This window comes from Pyxicephalus adspersus, chromosome 4 (genome assembly GCF_032062135.1).
Source record: "Pyxicephalus adspersus chromosome 4, UCB_Pads_2.0, whole genome shotgun sequence".
Classification (NCBI taxonomy): domain Eukaryota; kingdom Metazoa; phylum Chordata; class Amphibia; order Anura; family Pyxicephalidae; genus Pyxicephalus; species Pyxicephalus adspersus.
In genome coordinates, this window is record NC_092861.1 from 85,217,110 (window position 1) to 85,229,763 (window position 12,654).

The 12,654-nt window shown below is 36.9% G+C and overlaps 1 protein-coding gene across 2 annotated transcripts in view; it reads left to right on the plus strand.

The window, feature by feature from the left end:
• Window positions 1-12,654, plus strand: part of NKAIN2 (sodium/potassium transporting ATPase interacting 2) — a 412,538-nt gene that overhangs the window by 174,895 nt on the left and 224,989 nt on the right. For both annotated transcript variants that reach the window (XM_072408848.1, XM_072408849.1), the window contains exon 3: window positions 9,219-9,299. In XM_072408848.1, coding sequence (XP_072264949.1) covers window positions 9,219-9,299 — 81 coding nt within the window. The remainder of the gene's footprint in view (window positions 1-9,218; window positions 9,300-12,654) is intronic.

Genomic DNA, 12,654 nt, shown 5'->3' on the forward strand with positions numbered 1-12,654 from the left:
TAGGTATGGCACATTATGGGCTATGTATGATCCAGTGATACATGGAGTACCTTATATGATGGTTGGATCGGTGTATATCATAATAAAAATAGTGAGATGTAGCAGGTGTTATTTATTATACAGTTTGATGGGGATTGAATTGTATCATTTGGGGATATAGTGTGTGTGATAAATATGATGTGAGGTTCAACATGTGTTCAGTACACTTTGGGGTACATTGTGTGGTATGTATGATACTATGTGTTGTGTTCTGTATGATATGGGATGCAATGTGGATTATATGTAATGTTGGGTGCCATGTGTGTAAAAAGATGTAGGGTACCATTTGTATGATATATATGATGAAGAGTGCAGCATGTGTTTCTATGTGCATGTGATGTGGAGTTTAGTGTTTTCTGGGCCCTTTTGCTGGCTGCCTGACCATCCTGCTGGTTTACTGCTTAAGGCTCCTTCCCCAGACTTCTCCCCGCCAGATGCAGTGTCAGCACTGGACATCCTGGTGGGAAGGGAACATGGAAAACATTCCCTGGCTGCCAGGTTTCTTGTTTCCAAGCAGATACTTTCCCTGGGTAACACATAGCGCTTTGCTGCTACCTCTTGTCTTCAGTATCTGCCACAACATGGCTTTTCCTCTGCAAACTGTGCTGGCTTCTGCCAGACATGTCAGATTACACAGCTAATAATTACCTGATCTGTAAAGCTGAATCTCCATGACCCCTCCTCTTGGCATAATGATGGATTGGTGCCAGGCTTCATGTAAAAAGTAAGAGAAATCTCTTAGTAAGACAAAGAAACTATGCTTGTAGAGGATCTAAAGGTTAGGGATGGACAGCTGATTTTGTAGGAGTTGATTTCACCATAAAAATCCTATTTCACATTTTAACTCGACAACTTAACAAATGAATAACAAATAAACAACAAATAAAATTAAATAGTAAAAACCACAGGCTTTTTCATTTTGTTACGCTGGTCACGTGTTCCAACATGACCCTCTAACACCCCAAAACATTTTTGTCACAATAATAACTTTGTAGGCAGCTTAAGAAAAGTGTTTCAATAAACTTTTTAATCTGTTCACTTTTGAAATGTTGCCATCACTCATCTTGACCCCCCCCCCCCCATGCAGTTTTGGTGACAATACTATGTTTAGGGGCTTTGAAATTAACTTGGTTGGTAGGCAGATTTACAACTGTTTCTTCTAATATGTGCCTGATTTACAGAAATGATATTTGCTTTTCATTTTGTTTCACTTGGTACATGTTGCCACAGCTCACCTGACTTCATTAGCAGTTGGGATGACAATACCTGCTTTGCTATTAAATTGTAAACTCAACAAATTACATTTGCAAAGATGGAGAATGGCAATGCTTAGTTAAAATATGAATTTTAGCACAAAATTTCATGACAATAAATTTATCAGTTTTTGTTATCTCTGCTGAATGGTGTATTCCACTCAACATCCTCTATAGGCAGAGCAGACAAGCTGATATTTTTCCCTAAACATTCTTGTGTATCACAATGAAAATTAGGTGCTCATGTGTGTGTTCTGGATTCTATGAGCCTGATTTATTAAAGCCCTGAAGAGAATACACTTTCATCAGTGAAGTTGGGTGATCCAGCAAACCTGAAATGGATTTCTTCATAGCCATTTGCTTTTTGCTAACAAATGTTTTGAATCCTGGAACAAATCCATTCCAGGTTCGCAGATCACCTAGCTTCACTGATGAAAGTGTATTCTCCCCAGCCTTAGAGAGCTTTAATAAATCAGGCCCAATGGGTTTGTAGCATGTTTACAACGTCACACAATTTTCCACAGACGAGCAGAGAAACATGTCACTTAGGAAGTCTGTCAATGAGTTGTTTGTCGCTAAAATTTTGCTCCAAAGAAATTATTACATTTTTGTCCCTGGGTTCAAATACATGTAAAGAAAAATAACTTTTTAAATAAGTCTAATAATAAGATAAGTTAATGTTTGCCTTAAACACAACGTGCAAGGGGACATTGTGATAAATCATCAAACATTGCACATAAATTAGTTGGCTGATTGAGGTAAACATTCATGTGCAACACACAAAAAAACACAGCTGATTTTTTCTATTTCTTTTAATAGATAAAAGTATAGACTTCTTCAGCAGAATAGCTGAGTTGAAGAAGAACCTGACTCGGTAGATCAGAGGTCCCATCTGTCTCCGGGCTATCTTGTTATGGTGGAGGCTGTATTCAATCCCTTTACTAATATCCCCACCTGAGCCACATTATTATAGTCTTCCAGTAACACTTTCAGTCTTTCTTTAGCTAGCCATGCCTGAAAGTGATTCATGATTTGTTGTCAACACTTTAACCCCAATCATTTGTCATAGAGTCTGTTCTTCAGCCTGAGTTTCCTTGTGAATTAGAGCTTTACTTTAAAACCAAAACATGCTTTGTGTGGAAAAAATATGGTCAATAGTGATGCATAATTCACCTTAATAAATTGTAAAAAATAACAAATGTGTCTGCTTCATCTGATATATGTATTTTAAAGATTGTTTATTGGATCTTAGCAACAAAGTATTGTTGTGTGTTGATTTAAATGCCAACGGCTTGCAATCTCCAAAGGTTTTATTACTTTTCTACTATACGTAACACATAGTAAACTTTGGTACTGTGATCATGCAGTAGGCAGTGAACATGAACTTAAAAAGTGAAGAACTTCTCTAAATGTAAATTGTGGTTGAGCAATACCCTAAAAACCCTTTGTCATTGAAAAAGTAGACCTAACCACCTGTGCCTTCCAACTCTGTGCTGTTCTGCAATATGAGATGAAAGGAACTTTTGCCTCTTACAGCTTGTCTCCAAAGATCTAGAGAAGGATAACTTGATGCCATTAATGTGCTTCTGTCTGTTCTTCTTTATTCATGATGTGGATCTGTTCTTTTTAAACCTCTCCAGCAATGTTTAAATGTTTCATTTGTGGTTCTCAATTCACCATTTTTAAAGCCCTGTTTCTTCCAGGATGGCTACCCCTACACAGACACTGCACGTAACAAGACATGGTCAGTCAGTAATGGGGGAAGATCGGGTGCAGGGAGACCACCGGTTATATTGGGGACAAGTACTTTGTTCTCTGTGTACCTTTTATGGCACATCTCCCAAACTTTAGCTAACCTAAGAAAAGTAGAAAGTTCAGCTTCCTAATTTTTCACAAGAAGGTATTGCACAATGAGATAAATACTTTGCGAGATTTTACAGAGCCATTTGTTTTAATATTACATGACATGTAAAATATAGGTTTATGACTGCTACCTTCAAAATTTAACCAAATTTTTGCACAATCAGCAGATATTTGCGACCTAAAACAGATTCACAAGCATATTTTCATTTTTTAGCATAAAAAATGTGATCAACAAAAGGACTACCTTCCCGAAGTGCAAATTGAGGTAGAAATCTAAGCACAGCTAAACATATACAGTAAATATTTTTAGCAACCAATGGATTTTAAAAATTTAGTTCAGTTGTCTTATGGTTTAGACACCTCTGCCATACTGCTTTGCCAGACATTTAACCCACTTTCTCATGTCTAGCTTTATGTCTTTTTTATTACTTGTCTGCTTGAAGGGCCATGGATCAGCAGTGTCCATATTCCAAGAAGTAGGCTGGAGAGGTGAAATGGGAAGCTGTAATTCTAAATCAGAAAATAATGATCATTTGCCTAGCTGTACATTGTGAATCAGAAAACTGGCAGGACACTGTCAGCTACCTAAAGCTGCGTACACACTTGCAATTTTTGTCGCTGGAAAGGATCTTTCACGATCCTTTCCAACGACAAGGGACTACACGATGCATGAACGGTGCTGTACATACAGCACCGTTCATGCTCTATGGAGAGGGGAGGGGGAGAGCGACGGAGCGGCACCCTGCTGCGCGCTCTCCCCCTTCCCTTTCATTAGGATCGGTCGTCGTCCATCGTCCGTGGATCCGGCAGGTCGGTCGTTCGGACGATGGACGACACCGACTGTACACACGGCAGATTTTCGCCCGATATTTGGCCGATGCCGATTATCGGGCGATAAAAATCTGACGTGTGTACGTAGCTTAACTCTGCAATTTATATTATAAGACTGACAGAATATTGTCACCTGGCTGACTATGCAGATCATAACATTGGCTCCCCGGAACAATTAAACGTACAGCAGATGATCAGTTCATATAAATGAACTTTATCTAAGTGGTATGGTTTTTGCTTTTTATTAAACTGTGTTTAAAGGTTGAAAATCAGTAACAAAACTTCCCATGTGTTTGATATAGAATATTTGTAGGAATATATATTGTACCATTCCAATGGTTAACTGGGTATTAGTTTAAAAGTAACCAATGTGGTCCAACTAATACATGGATTGTAAATCTAGACAAAATACTAAAGCAGCAGAAAGTACTGACTCGTCTTTATAATCCGTGTGCAAGGAAAGAAGGAAGTATATGAGCACAGCTCATGCGGTCCTAACCTACATGAGAAAATATCATGAAATAAGATACAATTATTATAAAATAGCTTTACTACCTACCAGTCTAGCTAAGTACTGGGACCAGTTCTCCCAAATTTAAAATTTCAGTTTCTAGAGATATGTAGATATGTAGCAGTTTCTGGTAGACACTTATTTGTCTCTTGCAGAATCCTGAAGCAAAACTTTTCTACCTGCACCAACCATTATAATGGCACTATCTATGCAATATGTTTTACTAACTTTACTCTAAATTCAGTCTAACATAACAGTATTTTATCTGGGATGTTACTCTAACAGACTGTCACTTAAAACTGAACTGAATTGTTGATGGCATGGGTGTGCTTTTGTCAGAATCTGCAAGTGCGCACAAGTATGAACTTATTGATTATGACATACACTTACCTTTTTTTTCTTTTAGAGCCCTAAAGTGATGAGAGGTCCAGGAACCTGTCAGCACTGCATTCCCAGAAGCCACCACCTTCACCACAGAATTTTTCAGATCCAATGCAATCTTTTTTAAGTTGTTGTGCATGTGCTGAAGGTATATTGTCTGAAACATCTGGGTCTTTTCTTGGTGGTGCTGTAAATAGAGCCAGACCCTACACTACATGGCACATGCACCATGCAGTGTAAGCAAAAAACAGTAGGCCAACCGGGGCAGAGGAAAGTGTATTTTTGGTAAAGGGACTTTGCGCGTCTCTTCTGCCAAAACAACTGTACCCCTAATGAAGTGAGTTTGGTTCCACTATGTAAGATACCATATAATAAAATGTGATCTTGCAGTCCCATGACATTTTTTAAGATAAACGCCTACCTGTACCATCCATGAAATATTTATATACAAAACAAAAAAAATATTTATATAATATCTATCTATCTATCTATCTATCTATCTATCTATCTATCTATCTATCTATCTACTATCTATCTGTCTGTCTGTCTATCTTTCAAATGGTAAAGCTGTGCCAATAAAATCTTCAACTTTAAGTACAAACAGTGACTAGACAACCCAGCACGACGATAAATATGCTAAGCTTCCAATCAAAAATAGTACCACATGATCAACCACACAATTAAAAGAGAAAGGACACTATTGAAGACTGGAAGGTGCACATGTTACATTGATAAAACAACTATTTTCCATTTGGTGTAAAAGCGATTTATGTAAAGCTGGGTAACATGACTCCTGATTTTTTATGTAAAGCCTGATTAGGGGTGGGGGCTATTTTCTATCTGTTTTTCACATGCAATTTAGCTATTACATGCGATTTAGCTATACCATGACCTAAATAAATGAGAACCTTCACAGACATGACTTGAGCTTTATTTTGTTCTGATTTACACTGGGTGTCTGGTCTATATCTGAACGCAGGGCAATGCATCAGAGCACATTGCAGTGTACTGCATTAGACAACCTATTTAAAATGAATAACTAAAACACAAACTGATGTGGCCTACTGTAAATGGGGGGGGGGGGAAATGCAGATCTTATTGCGTATGCGTGAGACCTGCATTTTTTTCCTCCCCATTGAAGAAAAAGCTCAGAGCAGCCAGAAGCCACCTTGGATGCGTGACATATGTATCCCAGGAAGCTCTGAGCTCCAAATCTGTTTGTATTGCCGCTGCAATAAAACCAGATGGGGAAGAGGCTTTACCCTTTCTCTTTAAAAAAAAAAGGTTTTTTAAACCTCCTGTCCCCAAAAAAGGTAATTTTTACATTACATAAAAGGGTTGTCTACAAAGTCTAGTGATAGGACTGCTTTAAGGCACTGGTTTCCCTAGTGTTTAAACAGCATTTAAAGCCCATGTTTCAAATTCTAATTCATGTCATTGGACCAGTCCACACCAGAGAAATGTTTTGGTAGGCTGTAAAAGAGGAGCAGTGTTTGGGAAGTGTTAAAATACCTCCAAAACTGCTAAAAACACAAACACCTCTAAATGCTCAATTGGCATAAAAGGGGACATTCATTTTTTGGGTATTTGTGAGATGTGGGTATTTGTAAAGATTTTTTTAGATTCTAACTCTAGATTCTCTGCCATATACAGTGGTACCCAAGTCCTTAATCCGTTCCAGATCCTTGGACTTATACCAAACAAAATTTTCCTATAAGAAATAAAAGGAAAATGAATAATCCGTTTCCATGAAAAAAAAACCTTATTGTTATTGGCATATTATACATTGATGGGGCTGTATGAAATAATTTAAACACTGCTTAATACTAAAATGCATAAATACAAAAGCAATTAGATGAAATAAATTAAAATTTAACCTCACTTTACCTTGCTGAGAAGAGTCGAGTGCCTACTAGAATGGTGCTGAGAAGGGAGGAGGAGATGTTATGTAATTCACAGAGAGGTATAGCGCAGGTTGTTCACTGAATGGTGGCAACTGGCGTACTAACGCTTGTGGGCAGTCATGGCTTTGTTCCGAGAGAGGTAAATAAGGGTAGCACACAGTGTTATGACTCATTTTGACCCATACAAGTTCTAGCACAAAAGTAGTACACCAAGCAAAATTTTTTGTGTACAAACAGGACTTATACCAAGTTGGACGTATTCCAATTGGACTTATACCAGGGTACCACTGTAAATTGGTTTAAAAAAATTAATAAATGCCTAAAAATGTATTTATAAGCATTTAAAATTAAAGTCAGTGTAGACTCAGCCTTATTGTAGTTGGTAGACATTCATCCAGGCATGGTGCACCAGTCCACTACATCCTCTTACAAAAAATCTGCTGATCAGAGAAGCCTAGTTTGCAATGCACTAAATTATTTCTAGACACGCTGGTTCCTTTCTGTCTAATTTACAGAAAACATTATTCAGAACATGACAAAGCAAAGACATTTGTCATAGCCACCAACAAAAAGAACAGTAGAAGTAATACAGCACAAGCTTTATGAAGTGCATTCCCAGTGATCCTATGAGCCACTGCACATGGGGCTAGCTGCAGTGAATTAAAAATAATCAGATTAGGGTTAAATTATGGAATATTATTACTGTAGCAGTGTTTGTTGGATAACATAAGCAGCTCTTTCATCGCTTTCACTTGTTGCTTGGAATTGCTGTTTAAATAACAATAAAACATAACAGCTACAATGCAAAAACCAATTATCATATTTTTACTGAGCTGCCAGAGGTTGTCACTGTATTTTCCACTTTATTTCTTGTTTCAGTTTAATTTTGCACATTGCACAGTATAATGCTACTTTGGATATGGCCAAACAAGTGCTATAACATATCTTTCATGAATGTGCTTTTTATTAAACAGTTTAAAATTAAAAGACATTTCGGATTACAGTGTGCTTCTGGTAAAATGACAATTCGAGTACAGCTTTACAATGCTGATGTTAACTGACTTGCATATCTTGCATTGTCAAATCACTAGACTGTAGCTCTTTCAGAATCAAGTAATTACAATGATCTTTTTTCATTGCTTGTATTAATATACTTATCTATGCTGTATGGCAGAACTGGTTACATTCATGATCAACACCTAATTTAGGAATCTTGAGACTGGCTAGAGGACTTCCGGGTAAAAGGTGAGTATAGAGTGTTTTGCTATAAAAGATTCAGAGGGGTGTGGAGGTGTGTTTCCTGGACTATGGCCCCGAAAAAGAATACAGCTGAATTACAGGACACTATGCCAAAATTTGAAGCCATTTGGTCCCCATGGATTTAGTGGTTGTGTGAACCACCGCCTTTTGACTATCTGATCCCAATTTTTTGTATTAGAGTTTGTGAGGGTCCCATCTTGAGCCAATCACTCCCTCTTCTCCTCCCCATTATTATCAATCCCCCTGCTTTGGCTCCTTGTGGCTTCGTTTCTCCATGCCTTTTCTTCTCTTTTTTTGTCTTCCCTTGAAACACTGCATGGGTCATTTATAATTATTTAAAATTAAAGTCAGCATAGACTCAGCCTTAATGCAGTTTGTAGACATTTATTCATAGTCATAGTGCACAGGCCTACTACATCCTCTTTCCAAATATCTGCTGATCAGGGAAGTCTAGTTTGCAATTCACTAAATTATTTTTAAGCATGCTGGTTCCTTTCTGTCTAACTTAAAGAAAACATTTTTTTAGTTTGTGAGGGTTCCATGTCAAGTCATTCCTCTTCTCTTTCTTTTTTTTGTCTTTGTGTCTTCCTTTCTCCATGTCTTTCCTACTCTTAAACACACAGGCCTTATCCCAATGACGTCTTACCCGTTACTATCTTATTACTTTATCTATTTTCTGATCATATGCATTGTTTCACCAGTTCTGAAGGTTTCTTTTTTCCCCTCCGGGGATGTCTTCCATACCCTTCCTTTTACACAGTTGTGAGTCACTGATCTAGAACAAGCATGTAGATATTAAACATCCTGAGATGTACAGTATATTTATTCTGAGTTACTACTTCTCTAAGTAGAGAAAAAAGGATAAGGAACACAACCTGCATGTTTTTATTGTAACTGATCATTGCTAAACTACTACATGGTACTGCAGCCTTTAACATTAATTCTTCCCAAGTCTAAGTTTCACCAATAGGCTTTTCAAACTTGGATATTAAAAGGAATTACTGTACGTTACATTATTCTCCTTTATAATATACTTACAACTGTTTACCCAAAATTTTCTGACTGTTAGTGTCTGTTCTTTTGACTGAATGCCAAAAAGTTGTAATGGTTAGTGAAATAATGCACGATTTGCAATTTAATTATACTTGACCTAACTCTGATCCCTTGTTTTTACAGTATGCGTCTTGGCTGGTAGTGTGGATAGCTTGGAATGTATTTATTATATGTTTCTATTTGGAAGCTGGGGACCTTTCCAGGGTAAGTTGTATTTTTTATAATCTTTTTTTATCTTGAATGTCCATTTCAATCTTTTATTGTAAGGTAAAAGCATGCATTTCTAAATGTGGATAGGAGTGCATGTAACATCTATCTATCATAAAGCTGCAGCAATATAATCTCCAGCTTTAAATACAATCAGTGACTAGCACTGATCCTTCCTAATTCTGGAATACACAAAGAGAGAACCCAGCCCTAATAAAAAAAAGACCTAGCAACCAATTAAAAATGGTACAACACAATCACCACACAATTAAAGGAGAAAGGACATTCTATTGAAGACTGTGAGTTAAACATGGTATAGTGAAAAAACAACTTCTTTTGCATTAGGTGTAAAGTCAATTTATGTAAAGCTGGTTTACATAACTCCTGATTTCTATGTAAAGCCTGACTGGGGGTGGGGGCTGGTTTCCACCTGTTTTTCTAATGCAATTTAAACATCTCTACCCAGGCAACAACTCATATATATATATATATATATATATATATATATATATATTGAAGGATAAAAGGATGAGATTATGCAATTAGAACAGGTTGGTTACATAATGTTCACACATTAACCATCTTGTTCATGGACCATTATTATTTAGCTATACCATGACCTGAATGACTTATAAACCTTCCCAAACATGACTAGTTTTATTTTGTTCTGAATTACACTAGGTTTCTGGTCTATATCTGGACATAGGGCAATGCATCAGAGCACATTGCAGTGTACTGCATTAGGCAACCTATTCAAAATGAATATCTAAAACACAAACTTGTACTGCAGTTGTACTGGATGCTGAACCACACACACAACTGCTCCCCATGAACTGGATTGGAATTGTTGGAAACCACTCTGTACAAGCCTTGCATGCATTTGTATTGCAGTTGAAAGTGCAGCTAATCATGCATTTTTTTTGTAAGTCTGAAAGGGGCTCTTTTACTAACAAAAATTCAGAGGATGAAAAATGTCAATGGACATGCTTGTGCAGTACAGCCCCATAAACTTTTTTTTTCCATAGAAGTCTTCGAAGCTGTCTACTGTGGTGCTGGGGTGTGAGAAATGCAAACAAATAAACTTGCTTTCAAGGTATCAAAAAATACCAATACATAAAGAATTACACATATTGATGGTCAGAATCACCATGCTGTTTTATAAGACATAAGTCCAAGGAAGAAATAAAAATGAATAAATGGGTAACTGAATGCAATGCAGAGAAGAAATTATTATTATTATAACAAAAATTATATTAGGAGACAATGAAGATGAAAACACAATGTGCATAAGGTCGCATTTATTAAAGAAGTAAACAACTTGCAGCTCGAAATGTGCTGGTACATTCTAGTTCTAGCAGCATCTATACACTTTAGGGGTACCTGGCGGCTGTTCACAATATGCAGGGATTTATATATTCACTTATGTATATTCGGTACTTATAGTTTACAGTTTATATACAGTATTTATTTAAAAATTGCAGTAATATAATAGAAAATGTGGTTTTTTTTATTTCTAGTCTTTTATGCTACTATAGCCCATGACTTTTTGTGCGAATGACTTTTTGTTTGAAATGCTAAATTTTCACTTAGCACAAACAAATCCTTTGAGGCTATAAGGCTCTAATACCTGTCATTTTTGGCATATTGCTTATTAGCCAGCTATTCACATTTCACATTCATGTTTTCATTTCATGCATTCAAGCCTGAGAATAAATATGACATCAAGCCATAATGATACGCATAAGTATTTCCTCTTGTTATAAAATGACAAGCTAAGGCTGAAAAATATATTACATCAAATTAGTTTAAAATGGAGAATAAAACATACCCTTCAGGCAAGTAATGAATTAAAGTATAGCTTTATTCAAAAGTCTCCACAGGAGGTAAGTTTATAGTGCTCTTTTGTATTGGCAAAATTCAAACCTATTAGTATCACTTTAGAAAAACATAAATTATACTTGATATTGCAAGCTTCCAACTAATGTGATATACTAAGCCCAGTATCACTTTGTACTAAATGTCGCCAGAGGGATTTCCACAGCAATAAACTGTATGTTTTAACCTTGACATTTCAATTGGAAATTTTTGGTATACTTTTTAAAACATGCATAACTTTTTGCATCATTGGATCTCAAAAAGTAAAATTTGCCTTTAAAAATAGAATCAGTATTTCAAATGAATAATATGTAAAAACTATTCATATAATCTTTTCTACAGAAGGTCCTGAAACTCTTGATTGCCACATTGAAAACAAAATATTCTGTATTTCCAAGGATTCATTTGAGCTGAAATGTATCTCCTTTTTCCCCTCACATTGCCAACTACTGAATATTTTTTGTAAGACTGCATCTCTAGGATAATCCCAAACCCTCTCCCACCCCCCTCTAACTGACCAATGGCTGAAAAAAAATATTAAAACCAATTTTTACCCACCTAAGCCGGTGGACATATGAGCGTCCCCTAAGCCTTCACTCTAACTGCTCATTAGGTCCTTCATCAGGTTTCAGTTTCTGCATGATGTGGATAACTCTTTTTGGATATCAGGTGGCAGGAGTCAGTCTGTACTGAATACACTTACTTTGCGGGTGGAGTTGTTTAGGCACTGAATATCACATCCACTGTGTCTACGTTTACCATGACTCCATGGAAGTGTTATACAGGGATGTTGAATGGCATGTATGGTAGCCAGGTATTTAGAGGGGAAAGACCATGGACAGTGTGTGTGTGTGTGTGTGAAGCAGACAACTAGATACATTTAGTCCAATATGCCCAGGGTTAGAGGATGGGTAGGTAGCTCCTAATTCTTCTACTACAGGTTCCCCAAGACATAAGGACTAGCTTTTTTCCAGGACAAAAGACACGCCCCTGTAAATTGGAGGAAAACACATTATGTTACGATTAATTTAATTTGGCAGTCTATTGCACTACACAGTGCCAAACATTTAGATTGCTGCATTTACAGAACTCAAACATGGCAACACAATAATGCCATTTAACACAACACACAAAAAGTACATTAGCACAATGCAGTGGTGTAAATGGGCCCTGAAATCTGACTTCAAGGCTTTGATCTTGGGACTTTGCTCAAACAAGAATTTGCCAAGGTACACCTCAAATCAGACTCATAAATTCTGGGTTCAAATTTTGGCCCCAATCCCAACCAAATGACCGTGAACTTTACTAAATTTGAACACTAGAAATCTTTTTTTACTTATCAGCTTAGTATTTTGGGCAAAAATGACAGAATCTAGCCCACCTCTGATTTACCGACAGTACACCTTTCTTCTGCTCCATGCTGTAAGGGGTCAAAGTTTACAGTGTTGATGATAACATCTTTCCTATCAGGTGACAG